The sequence below is a fragment of the Stegostoma tigrinum genome, chromosome 30 (genome assembly GCF_030684315.1).
Source record: "Stegostoma tigrinum isolate sSteTig4 chromosome 30, sSteTig4.hap1, whole genome shotgun sequence".
Taxonomy (NCBI): domain Eukaryota; kingdom Metazoa; phylum Chordata; class Chondrichthyes; order Orectolobiformes; family Stegostomatidae; genus Stegostoma; species Stegostoma tigrinum.
Window position 1 is genome coordinate 45,487,106 of NC_081383.1, and position 24,102 is coordinate 45,511,207.

Below are 24,102 nucleotides of genomic sequence, written 5' to 3' on the forward strand. Positions count from 1 at the left end.
CTAACTAGTTAATAAGACACAATAAACATGGCAGGGCAATTGATGTGCTGCAGCTGTAGCATTTAGGCACTCGTGGACACCAACGTGATCCACAAAAACCACACCTGTAGTAAGTGTCTGCACCTAGCTCAGATTTGATGAACTGGAATATAAACTTTGGATTCTGTGATTATGGAGGAAGATGTTGTCTATTTTCTTATACGTGAACATAAACATGCTTTATTAAACCTAACTTTATACATGGTATAGTAAGGACGTAATGTCGAGGCTTTACAGGATGTTGGTGTACCCACTTTTGGAATACTGCATGTAATTCTGGTCATCCTGTTATCGGAAGGATGTTGTGAAGCTCGATAGGATTGAGAAAAGTTTTATAAGGAGACAGTAAGAACTGCAGATACTGGAAGTCAGAGTTGATACAGTGTGGAACCAGAGGAGCATAACAGGTCAGGCAGCAGCAGAGGAAAAGGAAAGTTGATGTTTTGGGTCAGAACTGGGGAGGAGGAAGGGAGCTCAGAAATAAATAGAGGGAGGTGGGGCTGGGGGGGAGGGAGGTGGGGTGATGATAGGTGGATGCAGGTAGGGGGTTGTGGAGATTGGTCAATGGAAAGGCTGGGGTGGGTAGGCGAGAAGGAAAATGGACATAAATAAGAAATACCACAGTGTGGAACTGGAGGAACATAGCAGGCCAAGGAGCATCAGTAAAGCTGACAGTTGAGGTTGGGACCATTCTTCAGAAATGATTTCTGAAGAAGAGTCCGGACCCAAAACGGCAGATTTCCTGCTCCTCCAATGTTGCCTGGCCTGCTGGGTTCCTCCAACCCTGTGCTGTGTTGTCTCTGACTCCAGGATCTGCAGTTCTTACTATCTCTAAGGAAGATGGACAGGTTATGTCAGGTCAAGGAGACTAGGATGAGAGGAAGGGCTGACATGGGATGAGGCTGGGTGTGGGGAGATTTTGAAGCGAGTGAATTCTATGTTGAGGCCATTGGGCTGCAAGCTCCTGAGATGGAATATAAGGTGTTGTTCCTCCAATTTTTGTGTGGCCTCAAGGATGTTACCAGTATTGGAGGAGAGGCTAAATAGACTGGGGCTATTTTCGTCGGAGCATCAGAGGCTGAGGGATGACCTTATAGAGATTTACAAAATCATGAGAGGCATAGATAGGGTGAATAGCCAAGGTATTTTCTCCAGCCTTGGAAAGTCCAAAACTAGAGGGGCATAGATTTAAGGTTGGAGAGAAAAGATTTTAAAGGGCCCTAAGGGGTAACTTTATCATGCAGACGGTGGTATGTGTATAGAATGAGTTGCTAGAGGAGGTAGTGGAGGCTGGTACAATTACAACACTTAAAAGACATTTGGATGGGTACATGAATAAGAAGGGTTCAGCCCAGTTCCACACTGTGGTATTTCTTATTTATGTCCATTTTCCTTCTCACCTACCCACCCCAGCCTTTCCATTGACCAATCTCCAAATGCTGGCAAATGGGACTAGATTAATTTAGGGTGTCTGGTTGGCACAGACAAGTTGGGCTGAAGGGTATATTCCTGTGCTGCACTGCTCTATGATTCTAGAAGTTCTAAAGAAATGCCATATTGGACTCAAAACATTAACTCTGTTACCCCCCTCTACTGCATTGAGACCTGCTGAATTTCTATAGCACTTTCTGTTTTTATACCGTAAGAGAGAACAACTTCTGAAACTATACAGGCTCAGGTTCCTGTTCCACATGATCTGCTGTCATTATGACATAGGTACTTTTGCACATGCTCAAAGGCCATACCTGCAAAAAAATATAAAAACGTAGAAAATAGGAGTAGGAGTAGACTATTCAGCCTTTAAGCCCTCTCTACCATTTAACATGATCATAGGTGATCATCCAACTCAATATCCTGTTCCTGCTTTCTCTTCATACCATATGACCCCTTTCACCCTAAGAACTACATGTAACTCCTTCTTAAAAACATTGAACATTTGGCTTCAATCACTTTCTGGGGCAGAAAATTACACAGGCTCACCACTGTCTGGGTTAAGAAATTTCTCCTCCTTTCAGTCCTAGACTTAGACTGTGAGTCCTGGTTCTGGACTCCTGGGGCATTGGGAACCTGCCTTCTGCATTTACCTTTTTATGTCCTGTTAGGTTTCTGAGTCCCCACTTATTCTTCTAAACAGTGAATAAAGTCATCCATTCTTCCTATGACAGTCCTGTTGTTCCAAGAATCAGCCTGGTAAACCTTTGTTGCAATCTCTCCAAAGCCAGAAATTCCTTCCTCCGATAAGGAAATCAAAATTTCACGCGATGCTCTAGGTGTGGTCTCATCAAAGCCTGGAAAGTCATATAAAGAAGGGTTTTAAACAAAATTGTGGGGTCCAGGCTCACATGAAGGTAGATTTAAGAATTTACCAAGAAAAGACAAGACAATAGCATTAGAAGCAAAATGAAAGATGATAACTGGAGTTTGAGGGGAAGGAATAGATGCATACAAACCGAAGAATGCACCAGTACATGGGATCGGAGTAGGAAGAATGACTAAAAGACAGAATTAAAATCTCTATTTCTGATTACAACATTCATAACAATATGGATGAATTGACAAGTTAAATAGAAATAAATGAATATGATGTGATAAAGTCACTACAGAGATATACTGACCAAGGCTGGGAACAAAGCGTTCAAACATATCTGACAATTCAAAAATATAGATGAAAGACGGTGGGCCAGCTCTGTTAAAAAAAGGGTGAGATTAGCACAGAGTGAGAAATTATGTTGGTTCAGTAAATCAAGGTGTAGAACAGAAGGATTTCTGAGGAAGGATCACTGGAGTCGAAACATTAACTCTGTTTTCTCCTTCACAGATGCTGCCAGACCTGCTATGCTTTTCCAGCAACTTTGTTTATGATCCCAAACTAAACTGGTCACCTCTGCCTGTGTTTGGCTCATATCCCTCCAAACATTTCTTATTTATTTACTTATCCAAATATCTTTTAAATGTTGTAGCTGTACTTGCATCCACCACTTTTCTGGACATCATTCCATGCACAAACCACTCTGTATAAAAATTGCCCCACATGTCTTTTTTTTAAATATTTCCAAATTCATCTTAAAAATATGTCCCCTTGTCTTGAAATCACCCACCTGAGGTATACCCCTTATTCCACAAGCCTCTATAAATGTCATTTCTTAACCTCCTTCATTCTAGTGAAAAAAGAGTCCCAGCCTATCCAGCCTCTCCAGCCTCTCCCTATAACTCAAATCTTCCATTCCCAGCAACATTCTGGTAAATCACTTCTGAACTCTCTCCAGCTTAATATTCTTCCTATAACAGGGCAACCAGGATTAGACAGTACAGCAGAAGAAGCCTCACCAATGTCCTGTATAACATCCACATGATGTCCCAACTCCTGTCCTCCTATGAGCTATGAAGACAAGCCTGCTAAATGCCCTCTTACCGCACTGTCTACCTGTGATGCAAACTTTAAAGAATTATGTACCTGAACCCTAGGTCTCTCAGTTATTCAACACTAACCAAAGCCCTGTTCTGCTATAAATCCTGCCCAGGGATAACAAAGTGTGGAGCTAGATGAACACAGCAGGCCAAGCAGCATCTTAGGAACACAAAAGCTGACATTTCGGGCCTAGATCCTTCATCAGAAAAGGGGGAGGGGGAGAGGGTTCTGAAATAAATGGGGAGAGAGGGGGAGGCGGATAAACTCAGGTGGGGTAGGACACAGGAAGATCAGAGGGAGGAGGGTAACTTCTTCAGGTTAGGCATCCCTGGAAGAGGCTTCGCAGTGAGGTTAAAATTGTATCAGAGATAATGGGAACTGCAGATGCTGGAGAATCCGAGATAATAAATCCTGCTCGTTTGTTTTACCAGAATGCAATTCCTAAAATTAATCCAAATTAAACTCCGCCTGCAACTCTTTGTAATCTTAGATAACTTTCTTCACTGTCCACTATACCACTAATTTTGGTGGCGTCTGCAAATTTACTAGCCATGCCTTACCTATATTCTCATTCAAATCATTTTTTTAAATGGCAAACAAAAGTGGACCCAGACTTTTACCTGTGGAGCCCCACTGGTCACATGCCCCCAGTTCAAAAAACAACCCCCCACCATCATTCTCCATTTCCTGCCTTTAATCTTGTATCCGGTTAGGAAGCTTATCCTGAATTCCATGTGATCGAACTTTACTGATTAGTGTACCTTGCAGAATCTTGTCAAAAGTTTTATTAAAGTCCAAACAAAAATGTCTATCTTGCCCTCATCAATCTTCTTGGTTACTTCTGTGCTTCGGATGGTAGTGGTTGCAAGTCTAGAAGGCTGCAGGAACAGCACCTCATATTCTGCTTGGGAACCCTGCAGCCTAATGGTATCAATGTGGATTTCACAAGCTTCACAAGCTTCAAAATCTCCCCTCCCACTACCACATCCCAAAACCAGCCCAGCTCATCCCCACCTCCCTAGCCTGTTCTTCCTCTCACCTATCCCCTCCTCCAAACTCAAACCACACCTCCATTTCCTAACTACTAACCTCATCCTGCCGTCTAGGATCCGTGGGGAGACTAGGACCTGTAGGCACAGCCTTAAAATTAGAGGGGGTAAATTTAAAACTGAAATGAGACGACATTTGTTCAGCCAGAGAGTGGAGGGGTTGTGGAATTCATTGCCACGGAGTGCAGTGGAGGCTAGGACGTTGGATGCCTTCGAGGCAGAGATTGAAAAATTCTTGCTCTCAGAAGCAATCAAGGGCTACGGGGAGAGTGCAGGGAAGTGGAGTTGAAATGCCCATCAGCCATGATTTAAATGGCGGAGTGGACCTGATGGGCCGAATGGCCTTACTTCCACTCCTATGTCTTATGGTCTTACGGTCTTATGGCCTAGTCCTGTCCGTCCTCCCTGGACTGACCTATCTCCTCCTTACCTCTCCACCTACGCTCATCTTTACTGGTTCCATCCCCACCTCTTTGACTTGAATGTCTCCCCTCCACCTGTCTTCTCCTCTATCCATCTTTGATCCACCTGCCCCTCTCTCCCTATTTATTTCAGAACCATCTTCCCCTCCCCCATTTCTGATGAAGGGTCTAGGCCCGAAACGCCAGCTTTCCTTCTCCTATGATGCTGCTTGGCGTGCTGTGTTCATTCAGCTCTACACCTCGTTAGCTCAATGTCTGGTCAATTGTATTTTGTCTGGTCAATTGTATTTTTAACTGTGCGTGATTCAGCATGGGATTGCCATTGAATGTCAAGGATATAATTAGATTCTCTTGTTGGAGATGCACTTGTGTGGCATGGATGGTGTGGCAGTCTTTCAGCCCAGTGTGGCTTCGGCTTCAACTTCCAACCTTGATGATTCCAAAGCAGTCTCCAGCACCTTGAAGTGAAACCCAGCACAATCTGGAGTCACAGTTGGGAATGGCGGCATGGTGGCTCAGTGGTTAGCACTGCAGCCTCACAGCACCAGGGACCTGGGTTCAATTCCAGCCTCAGGCAACTGTCTGTGTGGAGTTTTGCACATTCTCCCCGTGTCTGCATGGGTTTCCTCCTGGTGCTCCGGTTTCCTCCCACATCCCAAAGATGTGCAGGCTGGGTGGAATGACCATGCTAAATTGCCCATAGTGTTCGGGGGTATGTGGGATATAGGGGGATGGGTCTGGGTGGGATGCTGTGAGGGGTGGTGTGAACTTGTTGGGCCAAATGGCCTGTTTCCACACTGTAGGGAATCTAATGGACCAGAGGTTAGGTGCCAGCATGGATAGTGCTGGAAGGACTGTTATTCTGAGCTTTTTTGATTTCTTTATTTTAGAAATTTTATTCCTATGATCTGTATTGCTGGACCTTTTTATTTCTTTAGTTTTGTAATTTTTTTCCCTAGGAATTTGTAATTAAGAATCTGTGCCTAGGTACTTTTTGTACCTAAGCTGACTCTAAGATGGTGTCATAAGTGGCGACTTGTAAACTTTTCACCGTACCTATGTGACAATAAAGCTAATTCTAATTGCAATCTCTTGGAGTTCAGATGATTATCAACTATATTCCTCTGTGCTAATATGATTCCAATTCGTAGACAGTTTTCAATGTAATGGACAGTGACTTTCACCTGTCCTTTGAATTCATCTCTTTTTGATTATGCTTTAACCAAGGCTGTAATGAGGTTAGAAATTGAATGTTTCTCGAACCCAAATGGAACATTGTTAACAACTCCTTCCATCACTTCACGAATGTTCAAATATTGAGTGATGTGGGCTGATAGTTGGCTGGGTTGAATTTGTCCAGCTTATTGTTGACAGGACAAACTTGGGATATTTTACGCAATGTTGGATATTACCAGTGTTATGAATAATACTGGAACAGCTTGGATTACGCACATAGCAAGTTCCGGAGGACAAATCTTCAGAATTGTTGTTGGAATGTCATCAGAACTACAGCAGTATCCAGCATCTTCGGCAATTTCTTAATATCACATGGGGTGAATCAGGTTGGCTGAAGAATCTGTGATGCTGGGGGCCACTGAAAGAGGCCAAGAGGTGAAGATGGATGGAAATGCTTTAGCCTTTTGCACTGATGTGCTAAGCTCCCCCATCACTGTAAATGGGCATATTTTTGAGCGTTTGTTCTCCTGTTATATTTAATTGGCCATCACCATTTATGACTGACTGTAGCAGCACTACAGAGGCTAATCTGGTCTGCTGGTTGTGGGTCACTTAACCCTGACTACTGTATGTTGCTTGGGCTGTTTGACATGCAGCCCATGGAAGCTTCACGAGGTTGACACCTCAGTTTTAGGTATGGACAGTGCTGCTCCTGGCGTGGTCTCCTGCACTCTCCATTGAATCAGCATTGATTCCCTGGGATTGGTAATGGCAGAGCAGGGGATATGTTGGGTCATGAGATTACAGATCATGTTGGGTTTTGGATTTTGAACTTTTGCTGCTGTTGGCTCACAAATTCCTTCATGAATGTTCAGTTTTGTGCGTCTAGATTTTGTTTGAAAGCTATGACATCTAGCACACAATGTGTGTTTTGATCCCAACGGTGGTAATATTAAACAAGTCTTATCCCACGGAGTGCAGTGGAGGCTAGGACGTTGGATGCCTTCGAGGCAGAGATTGAAAAATTCTTGCTCTCAGAAGCAATCAAGTGCTACGGGGAGAGTGCAGGGAAGTGGAGTTGAAATTAATTTAGTAGACTATGGTTTAATTTTTCTTTTTGTTTTACTGTAGAGATCAGTCATTGAACATATTCACAAGAGGCTGCCAAATAAGCTTTAACAAGAAAAAAAACACTTTCTAGCACAAAAGGGACAATTTAAATTAACCATATCACACTGGACAAAAACAATCTGATTAATTTCAGCAGAGTGCTTCCTCTAATTGGTCTTCATCAAGGGAATAATAATTCATCAACTGAAGGAAGAGTATGGTATGTGATCAACAGGGGGAGATTTCCTTTTCTATATTTGATCTGTTCTTACAAGTCTTTTCAGGAACTGGAGTCAATTCAGGAATTGAATATAGCAAGGTTCAGGTTTGGGCTGGCAAGTGGCAGGTGACACTCTTGCTACACAAGTGCCATCCAATGACTATCTCCAATAAGAGATAATCTAACCATTGCCCTTGACCTTCAACAGAATTATCATCACTGACTTCCCCATTGTCGACATCCTGGGCGTTTACCATTGATTAGAAACTGAACTAGACTAGCCATATAAATTAGTGGCTACAAGAGCAGGACAGAACCTAGGAATACTGCAGTGAGTAACCCACCACCTGACTTTCCAAAGCCTGAACATCATCTACAAAGCACAAGTTAGGAGTGTGATGGAATACTCCCCTGGGGTGGGCGCAGCTCCAAAAGCACTCAAGAAGCTTGACATTCTCCAGGACTAAGCAGCCCACTTGAATGACACCCCATCCATCACCTTCACCCCCTTCACCACGTCCACACTGCGCCACTGTGTGTCATGTCCATCAGATGCTCTGGAGCATCTCTCTGGGGTTTCTTTTGATAGTAACTTCCAAACTGTGGCCTCTACCACCCAGAAGGACTGGGACAGCTGATATTTGGAAATGCTCGTACCTGTAAGTTCCCCTCCAAGACACACCCCATCCCCTCTTGGAAACATACTATCGTTCCTTCACTGTCATTGAGACAGAGGAATTCCCTCCCTGCCCCATAAGTGACAGCAGTGTCTCCAAAATGTGGCTCACGGGCAATTAGGGGTGGACAATAAATGCTGGTCTTGTCATCGCTGCCAACATTGTACAAAAATACCAAAAAAATTGACTATTGCAAATTGTTTCTTTAAATATTCATCAGTCCTTACTTACTGTAAAACTTATTTTTGATAAAGCTATGGTGTATATGAAATTCAGTGTAATGCCAGATGCCCAGATTTTGTACATCCAAACTATTATCTAATCAGGCGAGAATATGAATTTGGAATTAGGAACATGTCCTCAGCCCCTTCAGCCTACCCTACCATTCACTAAGATCTGATTATTCCATAATCCAACCCACATCCCCTCCTGTAATCTTTTACCTCCTTACCTATCAAAAATCTACTTTCCTCTGCCTTGAAAAGATTCAATGAGTCGGATTCCAAGGTGTTTTGAGGGAGAGAGTTCCAGAGACTTATAGCCCTCATGATCAAAACATCTCATGTTTCTAGCTGTAAGAGCTACTCCTTTTTCTTTGAGGTATTCTTCGAGTTGGAGCTGATCTCCTCAAATTCTAGAAGCTGTAATTCCCATTTTATAAGCTGCTGCAATATTTTGGAACTTTGTTTTGATGTTAATTTCCCCCAACGGCACTCTAAAAGGAAGAGAGATAAAGCAGTGAGTATGCAGGAAGTGAAACAGACCAGAAGTGAACCTGCACTGCTGACTGTCTCTGCTGTTTGATTCAAGTATTTTGGTACGTCAGAAAAACAGTGAAATTCACAGGTGACTTTGGAGACGCCAACCTGGGGGAGCTTGCTTCAGTGAGCAGTAATTGAAAAGTTTTTAAAATCTAACCTTATTGTTTTCGTAAGTCTACAATAGTGAGTAGAGTGGGGTCTTTTTGACATGTTTTTATTGAGATTTGCCTTCTGATTAAACTTTAACTTAGTACCTATGTTTTATATTTTTAGCCTGGAGCAGTGTTTCTAGAGCAGTAAGACTGGGCTATTTTCTGGGCCTGTAGGTTGTTAAGGTGAAAAGATGGCCTTTAGTAGAGTGATGTGCTCTTCCTGTCAGATATCGGAGACTAGGAAGAGTTTGCATGTTAGGGATGATTATGTCTGCAGGAGGTTTCGTCGTAAATCTTATTGGATTACATGAATCGCTTGGATGGGCAGTTAGAGACGTCAAGGTTAGAGGGGAAAAGATTTAAAAGAAATCGAAGGGGCAAACTTTTCATGCAGAGGGTGATGTGTGTATGGAACAAGCTTCCAGAGGAAGCGGTGGAGGCTGGTACAATTAAAACATTTATGAAGCATCTGGATGGGTACATGAACAGGAAGGGTTTAGACTGTTATGGGCCAAATGCTGGCAAATGTGACTAGAATGACTTAGGATATCTGGTTGGCCTGGATAAGTTGGACTGAAGAATCTGTTTCCGTGTTGTACATCTCTATGACTCTATAACAGGCAGAACGCAAACAGTTCAAAACCAGTCTGCGCTTATGAAACCTGGTATACTGTTAAATGTAATTATGCAATTGGGTGGCATTTGCTGAATCATCCGAACTACACTAACAACAAAGTTAAAACAAAAGCGAAGTGTTCCAGATGCTGAAAATCTGAAACAGAATCTGAAAGTTCTGAATAAAACACAATAGGCTTGATAGCATCTGTGGAGATGGGAAGAGTATAATATTTCAAGTCCAATTAACTTAATTAAGTCCAACAAGCTTAAAATCAGCAGGTAAACTTGTAACTCATTTATATTGCTGTAAGTAGCATACATTCATAGGCAGGAAAGTGTTCATACAAACAACATGTTCAAGATAACACAATATGGGACTGGAGAAGCACAGCAGGCTAGGCAGCACCGGAGGAGTGGGAAAGTTGACATTTTAGATTGGGACCCTTCTTCGGAATTTGCATCTGCAGTTCTTGCTGTCTCTTTGAACATGTTCAAATTTTGCAACTTTTCTTGGAAGAATGGGAGACCTAAAGTGTCATGTTACTTTCTCCAGGGCACTTGGAGTCTGCCTGCCACTCAATCAGCATCCTTTCCTTCTTGGAGTTTTTAGCTATTTGTTTGTTTGAATTTCTTGCATTTGTCTTGATGCATACAAGACAAAGCTTCAAAAACGTGTTTCTTTTCGGTGAGATTCTACGAACTTATCGTCAAGAGTGCCTTAGGAAGGTCAATGTCAGTGTGGGGAAAAGAATATAAGACAAGAGTATAAGACAGAAAATAGGCAGTCATGAAGAATGGTTGTTTTAAGACATGAGGCAAGGTTAACAGTTGTACCACCATCCCTCAACCCAAGGAATTTTTTGTAGAGTTCTGTCTGGTCCACAACTAGAATATTGCATCAAGTTCTAGCCACCACACTTTGGAAAGGATGTGAGAGTCCTTGAGAAGATATAAAGGATCCGAATGTTTCCTGGAATGGAAGGATTTTAGCAACAGGATCAGGTCAAAGAAACTTGAATTATTTCCTTGGAACAAAGGGTTGGAGGGGAGATTTCTGAGAAGTGTACAAGATTTTGAACAGGATTAGACAGCCAATTAAATCAAAACTGTTCCAACTGTTGAGTGGCACAAGGACTTGAGGACCCAAATTTAAGGTTTTGGGCAAGATATACAATAGAATGTGAGGGAAGAACATTTATACACAGCGAGCATTTCTGATTTGCGTCTAACTGCTTATGAATCACAGAATGGTTGCAGCAGAGAAGGAGGCTATTTGGCACCTCATGCCAATGTTTGCTGCTAGAAGTTGAGCTGATGAATGATTTCAAAAGGAAATTGGATGAGCATTTTGATGACAAATTAGCAGACGGTAGGGAAACACCAGGGGAAAGGGACAGACCAAATTGCTTTTCAGACAACTGGCAGGAACCTGATGAGGCAAGCAGCCATAAATGTTTCTATGACTCCATGTATGGCTAGGTGCAGTTTTAATGCAAAGGGATATTGACAATCTTCTTACCTGAATAGCTCAAATCAAGAACAACAAGCAAAGAACAAAGAAAATTACAGCACAGGAACTGGCCCTTTGGCCCTCCAAGCCTGCACCAATCCAGATCCTCTATCTAAACCTGTCACCTATTTTCCAAGGATCTGTATCCCTCTGCTCCCTGCCCATTCATGTATCTGTCTAGATACATCTTAAATGACGCTATCGTGCCCACCTCTATCACCTCCATTGGCAAAGCATTCCAGGTACCCACCACCCTCTGCATAAAGAACTTACCACGTGTATCTCCCTTAAACATTTCCCCTCTCACCTTGAACTCATGACCCCTAGTAATTGAGTCCCCTACTCTGAGAATAAAGCTTCTTGCTATCCACCCTGTTTCTACCTGTCATGATTTTGTATACCTCAATCAGGACCCCCCTCAATCTCCGTCTTTCTAAAGTAAATAATCCTAATCTACTCACTCTCTCTTCATAGCTAGCGCTCTCCATACCAGGCAACATCCTGGTGAACCTCCTCTGCACCCTCTCCAAAACATCCACATCCTTCTGGTAATGTGGCGACCAGAACTGTACACTCCAAATGTGATCAAACCAAAGTTCTATACAACTGTAACATGACCTGCCAAATCTTGTACTCAATACCCTGTCCAATGAATGAAAGCATTACGTATGCCTTTTTGACCGCTCTATCAACCTGCATTGCCACCTTCAGGGAACATTGGACCTGAGCCCCTGGATCTCTCTGTTCATCAATTTTCTCCAGGGCTTTTTCATTTACTGTATAGTTCGCTGTTGAACTGGATCTTCCAAAATGCATCACCTTGCATTTGCCTGGATTGAACTCCTACTGCCATTTCTCCACCCAACTCTCCAATCTATCTATACTCTGCTGCATTCTCGAACAGCCCCCTTCACTATCTGCTACTCCACCAGTCTTAGTGTCATCTGCAAACTTGCTAATCAGACCATCTATACCTTCCTCCAGATCATTTACATATATCACAAACAACAGTGGTCCCGACATGGATCCCTGTGAAACACCACTGGTCACAGTTCTCCATTTTGAGAAAGTCCCTTCCACTACAGGGATAACCACGTGTAAAGCTGGATGAACACAGCAAGCCAAGCAACACCTTAGGAGCAGGAAAGCTGACGTTTCTGCCTAGACCCTTGAAGGGTCTATGCCGAAATGTCAGCTTTCCTGTTCCTAAGATGCTGTTTGGCTTGCTGTGTTCATCCAGCTTTACGCCTTGTTATCTCGGATTCTCCAGCATCTCGGGTTCCTATTATCCCTTCCACTATAACTCTCTGTCTCCTGTTGCCCAGCCAGTTCTCTATCCATCTAGCTAGTACACCCTGGACCCCATGCGACTTCACTTTCTCCATCAGCCTACCATGGGGAACCTTTTCAAACTGAATGAACCTTTCCTGAATTATGCCCATTACTTCTGGAACACTTAAAGCATCAATGTACTCAGTAATCTTCTCCCAAAGTAAATTTTGTAGAGGACATCCTGACCGCTGTCATAAAAGTGTGTCTATTCCCCTCTCGACTGCAGCTTGAACAGAGGCTTTCAGATCAGCATAAAAGAATGTCACCATCAGTTCTGTTTCTCCTTCAGTCAGAAAGAATTGCAGTTCAAGTTTTACAGACTGACTTGCCTCCTCTTTGACAGAGGTATTAGTTGTCCTTAACTATTATCTTCATCTCACTAAATTACCTGCTCACTGTGGCTACTCACTTCTTGGCAATGAATAGCACAAGTAGCACTGACTGCATACAGACATCCAGTGTGTTTAGCAGGCAACAACTACAGATACCAGCCCTAACCCTTGTATTTTCGACTCAAACACTAACTCATAATTGTTCCTGATGGGGTTTGAGTTATTGGAGGCAAATTTTAGACTATTCCTTCCCTTCATGAACTCATTGTGATCACATTCAGTATCATAGTAACTGCCACGGATGGGTACAGTCACAGAGTTAGGAGTATACAGATAGTTAATGTCAGATCCTTGTAAATAATGAATTGGAATATTGTTGGAATATTACTGTCTAGCTGTCTTGTCTTTAGGTGTGTGTAACATGAGCTACAAGTGAATGTGTTGGTGGCACAGTGAGAGAAGTGCGTACACAGGGTCAGCCAGCTTTTCAAGTCAGAAGCTTCTTGTACAGCAGAATGGATGAAATGATGCCACTATTATTCAATATTAGCAGGGCAATGACGGCAGCAACCTGATCATGTGGCTAGCTCCATCTTTGTTTTCTTCATACCGCAATAGCGAGAGAAGAGCTGGGAACTGGGAGGTGATTGGTTCATGTGCACCCAGAAAACATGGGCAACAAACAGACCATCTTCACAGCTCAACAGCTTGATGCCTATCAGGTAGGAAAATGCCCCCTTTTCCTATCATAGTCCTGTTGCATTATAACGTGCTGTAGTGATTGTAACAAGGTCAGCCAGGTGGACCTCCTAGAATATGAGGGGATATCAATCTGGTCCAATCAGGGAGCTCTGGCTGACAGATAATAACAGGGGTGTCAGAGGTTCTGTTCTCTCTAAGAGCTGCATCAGTGTCACGGACTGCTTACAGTTCTGGTCGCCACATTACCAAAAGGATGTGGATGTTTCGGAGAGGGTGCAGAGGAGGTTCACCAGGATGTTGCCCGGTATGGAGGGCGCTAGCTATGAAGGGAAGTTGAGTAGACTAGGATTATTTGCATTAGAAAGAAGGAGGTTGAGGGGGAAACTGATTGAGGTCTACAAAATCATGACAGGTATTGACAGGGTGGATAGCGAGAAGCGTTTTTCCAGAGTGGGGGACTCAATTACTAGGGGCCATGAGTTCAAGGTGAGAGGGGAAAAGTTTAAGGGAGATATGCATGGAAAGTTCTTTACACAGACAGTGGTGGGTGACTGGAATGCGTTGTCAGTGGAAGTGGTAAAGGGGGCATGATGGCGTCATTTAATATGTATCTAGACAGATGCATGAATGGGCAGGGAGCAGAGGGATACAGATCCTTGGAAAATAGGTGACAGGTTTAGATAGAAGATCTGGATCAGCACAGGGTTGGAGGACTGAAGGGCCTGTTCCTGTGCTGTAATTTTCTTTGTTCTTTGTTCTTGTTCTATTGACTCTCCACACGTAAATAAAGGATGGTGGTGACGGGATACCAGTCTCTGTGGAGTTATTTCACTTACAACACCGCAAATGCATATCCAAAGATTTATTTTTGAGTTGAGGGTTTTACTTCCTGCCATGTTTTTTTCAAACAGCGAGTTTCAGGTGCATACTGCTCTGAATGAAACAGTTCCCCTTCGTCACCGCCTAACCCCTTCTTCTTTTGAAGACAGCCCACTGGCTGGAACCCTATCGCAGCTGTCCAACCAATTTACATGGCCCAGGTTCTTACTTACTCCATCAAGGTTGACCTTTTCTCAATTTCATCATTTTTACTCTGCATGATGCTTTATCCTTTTCATAAACATTATGACACAATGTTTACTGTCCCCTAAATATCCTCCTCCTGGCTCTTGATTACCTCGACAAAATTTATTTCCCTCAAGTGTCCATCTGATTTTATTTCAAAATCATTATTTTTCTCCAATCCCACCACCCACCTAGACAGAGAACTCCAGGTCATTGACACGTGCTGTTTAATGCTTCCCCCGAATCTCTTGCCCAAAATCTTAAATCTGGGTTCCTGGTCCTTGTCCCATCAAATCGTGGAAACGACATGTCTTTCTTTGTCTTGTATAAATTTGTCATGTTCACGCACACCTCTGTAAAATCTTCTTAACCCAGAACTAGGAGTTACAGACTAAGGATAGAGAGCACAAGATGAGGAGAAATTTCTTCACCTCAGTGGTGAGCCTATGGAATTCTCTGCCATAGAAAGCAACTGAAGGCACTTCATTATATACTTTCAAGAAAGAGATAGGTACAGTTCTTAACACTAAAGGGATCAAGGGGTATGGGGTGAAAACAGGATCGGAGTACTGAGTTGTATAGTTAGACATGTTCAGATGGAACAGCAGGTCAGGTTTGAAGGGCCAAATGGCCTGTTCCTGCACCTGCTTCAGTAGAAGTCAATTTCCAAAGTGTTTTCCTTCCCATCTTTGCTTACTTAAACTCAGGGAATGGCAGGCCACTTATTTCAGGATCAGAATCAGAATCCCTACAGTGTGGAAACAGGCCCTTCGGCCCAACGAGTCCACACCGAACTTCGGAGCATCCCACCCAGACCCATGACCCTATAACCCACCTAATCTACACCTCCCTGAACACTGTGGGCAATTTAGCATGGCTGATCCACCTACCCTCCACATCTTTGGACTGTGGGAGGAAACCGGAGCACCTGGAGGAAATCCACGCAGACACGGGGAGAACGTGCAAACTCCACGACAGTTGCCCAAGGGTGGAATTGAACCCGGGTCCTTGGTACTGTGAGGCAGCAGTGCTAGCCACTGTGCCACCGTGCCGCCCCAATTTGTTACTGACCTGTGGACTAAGAAGATGTAAACAGGATTTTACAAAGGGAGTTTCTTACAAGCTTGTTGAAATAACTGCATAGAGATCACTATCCCATCAGCCAGTCACCCTTTAGATACATGTGCACAGTTCACCAGCTGTGGCCAGCCAGCTAAGAGTCAGTCCGTCAATTCAGGAGACTCTCTGAATCTCCTGTTTATATCTATCAGCATGGACTCTCTGGTTGGCACAGGTTAACAACCCCAATCAAGGATCTCATGGTCATTGAGATCCACGTGTTTCCAAATGTTATCCCTCCCCCCACGTAAATTTGGGGACGTAGGCCTGTTCATTCTCTTGTAGCTTCTCCTGGAACATTTTCGCTTGGGTGAGTTTCCTTCTCTTCTTCTGGTGGTAATACTATCGGGGCTGCATCCATCTTGGATTTTGAGGATTCCTCAATGCTAGATGGACGGGGAAAATCCACAGTGTCTGACAAACCCTCTGGCTGATCTGAGGGGCCAGGTATGTTTTGCTCCTGCCCCATTTGCAAGGTAGTAACTTTCAGATGATCCACATGCTATTTCAGAATTGCCTCACCTACCTGAAAATCATAGGTCATGGGACCTGACCTTGCATCATACCCATATAGGGCCACTTCCATTGTTCCAGCACCAAACTTAGTCCCCTGATGTAAACTATCTCCCTCACATAGAGGAAACTTGTGTGCAGCATTGGTGTTCCTGCTGTCATTTCCCCCTCCCATCCACTCCCCAAATCTGTGCATATCAGTTTTACCATGGTGTGAAGTCTTCACCCTTCAGTGGGGTATGTGGGGTGGTCCTATCATCAAACAGGAACTGGGACAGTTTAGTATCGAGTGAAACAGTAAGCTGTTTGTTTAAACCTGCCATCAATGCTGTCCACCAGGCCATTGGATGATGGATGGTATGGTGCTGGCTGAGCATGCCAAATGCCATTCGATTTCAGGAAATACTCACATTCCCTGCAGGTAAATGGAATCTCATTGTCTGTGGCCAATACTTCAGGGAGTCCATGTGTCGCAAATAATGCTTGCAGCTTTTCAGTCTTCATTCTGAGTTTGCTAAATTAACACTATGCATGTTCAACCACTTTGAACGAGCACCCAAGATGACCAGGAACATTAAGCCCATGAAAGGACCACCATTGTTAACATGTAATCAAGTTTACCTGGCCATTCCCACAAATGTAGGGGTGCCAGTGGCAAATTTTGCCTTTGTTGGCACTTTGGGCATTGCTCCACCAATGCAGCTATCTCAACATGCAGTCCTCAGCCTCAAACATAACTTCTTGCCAACATCTTCATTCTAGAAACCTCTGGATGACTCTGGTGGAGTTCAGCCTGAATCTGGCAGTGACATTTACTCAGGACGTGACCCTTGTGGCCTATAATAATATGCTGTCCTCTGTGGTGATCGGTCTCACCAGGTCCAGAAAAGTTTCAATCCAGTTGCGATGTCTTGTCTGTTTTCCCCCATTACCACCAGCTCTTTTGGTTTAGCTAGGGCGGGAGCTTTTGTGTCCACATTTGGATATTATCAGTGGGAAATGGAAACATGTCCAGGAAGCTTAAAACCAGAATGGACTCTTCTAGGTGAGTCACCAACAGTAGAGTATCTGCCAGTAGGATGTGGCTCAAGTCACCTGCATGCGCCACATGGCCTCCTGGATGGTGTTCTAACTTGCATGCAACGAGAATAAGGGACCACTACTGAATTCCATCAGAAGGTATGGGCAGCACCACCTTGCCTTCTTTAAGGAGCGCTAGCAGGGGTTTGTGGTGGGTTACCATGTCAAATTCATATCTGTAAAGGTATTGGTGGGATTTTCTCACAGCAAATATTACTGCCAATCATTCCTTCTCAATCTGGGTGTATTTGTGATCAGCATGAGCCAAAGTCTGGGGAGCATACGCTATTGGGGATTCTTCCGTTGGGCCTCTATCCCATAAGACCATAAGACATAGGAGTGGAAGTAAGGCCATTCGTCCCATCGAGTCCACTCTGCCATTTAAGTCAAGGCTGATGGGCATTTCAACTCTACTTCCCTGCACTGTCCCTGTAGCCCTTGATTCCTTGTGAGATCAAGAATGCATCGATCTCTGCCTTGAAGGCATCCAAAGTCCCGGCCTCCACTGCACTCTGCGGCAATGAATCCCACAAGCCCACCACTCTCTGGCTGAAGAAATGTCTCCTCGTTTCCGTTTTAAATTTACCCCCTCTAATTCTAAGGCTGTGCCCATGGGTCCTAGCCTCCCTGCCTCACGAAAACAATTTCCCTGCGTCCACCCCTTCTAAGCCATACATTATTTTGTAAGTTTCTGTTAGATCTCCCCTCAACCTTATAAACTCTAATGAATACAATCCCAGGATCCTTAGCTGTTCATCATATGTTAGGCCTACCATTCCAGGGATCATCCGTGTGAACTCCACTGGACACGCTCCAGTGCCAGTATGTCCTTCCTGAGGTGTGGGGCCCAAAATTGGACACAGTATTCTAAATGGGCCCTAACTAGAGCTTTATAAAGTTTCAGAAGCACATCGCTGCTTTTATATTCCAACCCTCTTGAGATAAATGGCAACATTACATTTGCTTTCTTAATCACGGACTCTACCTGCAAGTTAACTTTTACAGAATCCTGGACCAACACTCCCAGATCCCTTTGTACTTCTAACACTATCCCAAAACCATATGGAGAGACATCACATGTCAGCCTCTCACTTTGGATCATAGTGGGCCAACACATTAGATGATAATAGCTGCTATTTCACTTCCTTAAAGGCTACGTCGAGTCATAGAGACGTACAACACAGGAACAGACCCCTTGTTCCGACTTTTCCATGCTGACCAGAAAGTCTCCATTAGTCTAGTGCCATTTGCCAGCATTTGACCCATATCCCTCTAAACCCTTCCTATTCATATAGCCATCCAGATGCCTTTTAAATGCTGTAATTGTACCAACTTCCACCACTTCCTCAGGCAGCTCATTCCAAACACACACCACCCTCTGCGTGAAGAAGTTACCCCTCAGGTCCCTTTTAAATCTTACCCCTCTCACCTTAAAGCTATGCCCTCTAGTTTTGAACTCACCCATCCTGGAGAAAAGACCTTGGCTATTTACCCTATCTATGCCCCTCGTGATTTTATAAACTTCTATGAAGTCACCCCTCCACCTCTGATACTCCAGGGGAAAAAAAAAATTCCAGCCTATTCAACATCTGCCTATAGTTCAAATCCTCCAATCCTGGCAACATTCTTTTCTGAACCTTTTTCAAGTTTCACAACATCTTTCCCATAGCAGGAAGATCAGAATTGAACACAGTATTCCAAAAGTGGCCTAGCCAGTGTCCAGTACAGCACAACATGACATCCCAACTCCTATACACCACCTTCACTATCCTGTCTACTTGTGACCCCACCTTCAAGGAACAAAGAACCCACACTGCAAGGTCTCTTTGCTCAGCAACACTCCCCATGATCTTACCATTCCATGTATAAGTCCTGCCCTGATTTGACCTACCAAAACTCAGCACCTCATATTTATCTAAATTAAACTCCATCTGCCACTCCTCAGCCCAATGATCAAGGCCCAACTGTACTCTGAGGTAACCTTTTTCGCTGTCCACTACACCAAAAATTTTGATGTCCTTTGCACGCTTACTAAACATACCTTCTCTATTCACATCAAAATCATTTATATAAAATGACAAAAAGCAGTGGACACAACACTGATCCTTGAGGTGCACCTCTGGTCATAGGCCTCTGGTCTAAAAAGCAATCCTATCGCCCCCAACTTCTGTCTCCTACCTTCGAACAAATTTTACATCCAAATGGCTAGTTCTCCCTGTATTCTATGTGATCTTGCCTTACTAACCAGGCTAACACGCAGAATCTTGTCAACCGCCTTACTGAAGTCCATACAGGTAATGTCCCCCACCATGCCTTCATCAATTTTTTTAGTTCTTCAGAACACTCAATCAAATTAGTGAGACACAATTTCTCATACATAAAGCCATCTTGACTATCTTTAATTAGTACTTGCCTTTCCAAATACAGGTAAATCCTGTCCCTCAGAATCCCTGCCAACAACTTATCCAGCATTGATGTCAGGCTTACTGGTCTAAACTTTCCTGGCTTTTCCTTTCTTAAATAATGACACCACATTAGCCACCCACCTGTCTTCTAGCACCTCACCCAATGGTTATTGATGATGCAAATATCTCAGCAAAGGACCAGAAAACACTTCCCTAGCTTCCAACAAAGTTGTCAGGTACACCTGATCAGGACCCGGGATTTATCCACTTTCAAGCATTTTCAAGATATCACTGTTTGTTTCTGCAAGTTCTCTAGCTTCCATAACCTTCTCTACAGTAAACACTGATGCAAAATACCTGTTTAGTATTTCCCCAATTTCCTGCACTTCCACACATAGGCAGCCTTGATGATCTTTAAGGGGCCCCATTCTCTTCCTAGTTCTCTTTTGTTCTTAATATATTTATGGAATCCCTTTGGATCCTCCTGCTGAAGTTATCTCATGTCCCTTTTTTGCCCTCCTGATTTCCCTCTTAAGGATACTGCTACTGCCATCATAATCTTAAGGGGATTCATCTATCCCAGTTGTCTACACCTGACATGTGTTTCCTTCTTTTTCTTGGCTACAGCCTCAATTTGTCTAGTCATCCAGCACACCTGACCCTTACTAGCCTTGCCCCTTCAAACTACTGTCTTTGGATTCTCATTGTCATCTTTGAAGATTTCCTACTTTCCACCATCCTTTAACCTGTGGATATCCATCCCCCATCAACTTTTTAAAGTCTGTGCATTATACCATCAAAACTGGTCTTCTTCCAATTTAGATTTCTAAATTCAAGGTCAGGTCTTCTTGGCTACATGACCATTCCAAGGCTGAACCATGTTCAATAGCAGGTCTAAGGGTGCCAAGGTGGAGGCCAGGTTACATATGAATCTTCCATAATAATTCACCAATCCAAGGAAAGACCTAAGCCCTGATACAGATATGGGAGCTGGGGCGCAGTTGGTTGCACTCACTTTATCTTCCAATGGGTGTAGCCTGGTCTTGTCGGTTCTATAACCCAAGTCCTGGGTAATGAAATTATTCTAAAAACTATTAAAATTTTAAAAATCATTAATAATGTCTTGGGGTACCTGGAACACCTATTTTTCTCATCTAAGGTGCATGCCCATCTGGAAGAAATGTTTAAGCACTATGTCCAAGTTCTCCAAGTGCTCTTTATTGCTCTTCTCAGTTATTAGCTCATCATCCAGATGAATGGCAACCTGGGGCAGCCCTTGTAAAATCATCTCTATTGTCTGCTGAAAAAGAGTTCAGGCTAATGATACTCCAAGTGATAGTCTTACATATTGGCACAAACCCTTTTAGGTATTAATTGTAGCATACTTCTGGAACTCCTAATCTGGTCACAATTGCAGAAAGGCTTGGCTCAAGTCCAGCTGCATGAAGGGCTATCAACTTTGCATATAAGTTCTCTATGCGAAGAGTTGGGTAATTATCCAGCTGCGAGAAGCAGTTTACTGTTTTGCTTAAAATTCCCACAAGGACAAATTAACTTGTCAGGCTTCAGAACGGGAATGACCAGTGCTGCCCATTCTGCAAATTACACTGACCATTCATAGAACAAAGAACAGTATAGCCCTTCAGCCCACGATGTTGTGCCAAATTTTTATCCTTAACTTAAGGTCTATCTAACCTCCACCCCTACCTTATGCTGTCATCCTTATGCTTATCTAATAGCTGCTTAAATGCCCCTAATGAGGCCGACTCCACTACCTTCTCCTGCAATGCATACCAACACCCCCACAACTCTCTGAGTAAAGATCTGACCTCTGGCATCTCCTTTATATCTACCTCTACTCACTTTAAAACTATGCCCAGTCGTAATAGCTACCTCCATCCCAGGAAAAATCTCTGGCTGTCCACTCTATCTATATCTCTGATCATTTTGTACAGCTCTATCAAGTCACCTCTCATCCTTCGTCGTTCTAAAGAGAAAAGCCCTAGCTCTCTCAACCTTTCCTCGTAAGACCTTCCCTCTATTCCAGGCAACATCCTGGTAAATCTCCTCTGCACCTTTTCCAATGCTTCCACATCTTTCCTGTAATGAGGCGACCAGAACTGTACACAACATTCCAGATGTCGCCGAACCAGGCTCTTGTATAGCTGGAGCATAACTTCACGGCTTCTGAACTCAATCCCTCTATTTATGAAAGGTAACACACCATACGCCTTCTTAACAACTCTAGCCACCTGGGTGACAGCTTTCAGGGAACTGTGGATATGAAGTCCAAGATCCCTCTGCTCCTCCAAACTGCCAAGAATCTTTCCGTTAACCCTGTATTCTGTTTTCAACTTTGTCCTTCCAAAATGAATCACCTCATACTTTTCAGGGTTAAACCCCATCTGCCACTTCTCAGCCCAAACCCACTGGTTTGCTGATTCCTTAATTTTCCAGCCTCCTGATTTATGCCTCTTGTTTGGCTGGAAGGCAAAATGGCACTGGGCGGACCTTGCAAAATCAAGAATTACTGCCTGGCTAACATGTAAAGTGGCTTTGGCTGCTCTGATAGTCCCTAGTCTTTCCTGAAAACGACCAGTGTTTAATTAGGACTTCACTAAGGCACCCATTTTCTAATCGAAAAATGTTAAGCCAATCAGGTGAATCTTTCTCAACCAATTCTGCCCCAATAGGTTTGGGCTAGAGTGTCTTACTACAATCAGTGGTAACTGCACTAACCGCTTCTCATGGACTGGAACTGAAGACATATCCTTAATCTGTGATGGTTCCTTGGTGTATGTTCTCAATCTGGCCAAGGTCTTGGGCAAACTTATGGGTGGAGTCCAGTGTGAATCAGGCACACACTGTTTTCTCCCGTTGCCATGAAATAACTGCACAGAGGTCAGTATCCTGTCATCACGTCACACTTTACTTAGATGTGTACAGTACATTGGCTGTGACTAGCCAGCTCAGAGTCAGTACCTCAAGTCAGAAGACTCTCCGAAACTCCCTTTTTATATGTTAGCCAGGACTCCATGATTGGAGTTGTTAATCTGGGCCATCAAGGATCACATAATAATTGAGATCCACCTAGTTCCGATCACTACATTTGCCAAAGGTAATGCTGAATTGTGTGCTGGGGTTAAACTTGCTAAACAGGAAGCACTCAGGGTAAAATAGTATCAGAGATAATGGGAACTGCAGATGCTGGAGAATTCCAAGATAATAAAATGTGAGGCTGGATGAACACAGCAGGCCAAGCAGCATCTCAGGAGCACAAAAGCTGACGTTTCGGGCCTAGACCCTTCATCAGAGAGGGGGATGGGGAGAGGGAGCTGGAATAAATAGGGAGAGAGGGGGAGGTGGACCGAAGATGGAGAGTAAAGAAGATAGGTGGAGAGAGTATAGGTGGGGAGGTAGGGAGGGGATAGGTCAGTCCAGGGAAGACGGACAGGTCAAGGAGGTGGGATGAGGTTAGTAGGTAGCTGGGGGTGCGGCTTGGTGTGGGAGGAAGGGATGGGTGAGAGGAAGAACCGGTTAGGGAGGCAGAGACAGGTTGGACTGGTTTCGGGATGCAGTGGGTGGGGGGAAGAGCTGGGCTGGTTGTGTGGTGCAGTGGGGGGAGGGGACGAACTAGGCTGGTTTAGGGATGCAGTAGGGGAAGGGGAGATTTTGAATGCAGTAGGGGAAGGGGAGATTTTGAATGCAGTAGGGGAAAATCTCCCCTTCCCCTACTGCATTCAAAATCTCCCCTTCCCCTACTGCATCCCTAAACCAGCCTAGTTTGTCCCCTCCCCCAACTGCACCACACAACCAGCCCAGCTCTTCCCCCTCACCCACTGCATCCCAAAACCAGTCCAACCTGTCTCTGCCTCCCTAACCGGTTCTTCCTCTCACCCATCCCTTCCTCCCACACCAAGCCGCACCCCCAGCTACCTATTAACCTCATCCCACCTCCTTGGCCTGTCCGTCTTCCCTGGACTGACCTATCCCCTCCCTACCTCCCCACCTACACTCTCTCCACCTATCTTCTTTTCTCTCCATCTTCGGTCCGCCTCCCCCTCTCTCCCTATTTATTCCAGTTCCCTCTCCCCATTCCCCCTCTCTGATGAAGGGTCTAGGCCCGAAACGTCAGCTTTTGTGCTCCTGAGATGCTGCTTGGCCTGCTGTGTTCATCCAGCCTCACATTTTATTATCTTAGCACTCAGGGTATGTTACTAGCATAGCCATTCAGTGTAACCAAAGAGTATAAAAGTAGTAATAAACAAAGCATTAATACAAGGATGAATAAAGATTTTTAGATTTCTACACCAGTTGGCCTTCCCAAAATTATGGTGTAGATTGTCTGACATTGTTTACATTTCATTTAAATGTGACCTAGGAGACAGAAGAAAGAAGCAAGTCTGTGGGA

General features: G+C 44.0%; 1 protein-coding gene across 1 annotated transcript in view; it reads left to right on the forward strand.

Annotated features, from left to right (window-relative positions):
- The first annotated feature begins 8,867 nt into the window (after positions 1-8,867).
- LOC125465678 (calcium and integrin-binding family member 3-like) overlaps positions 8,868-24,102 on the forward strand; it is a 28,112-nt gene continuing 12,877 nt past the window's right edge. The window contains exons 1-2 of the mRNA XM_059638471.1: positions 8,868-8,948; positions 13,426-13,529. Of these exons, the coding sequence (XP_059494454.1) occupies positions 13,479-13,529 (51 nt within the window). The 5' untranslated portion in view covers positions 8,868-8,948; positions 13,426-13,478. The remainder of the gene's footprint in view (positions 8,949-13,425; positions 13,530-24,102) is intronic.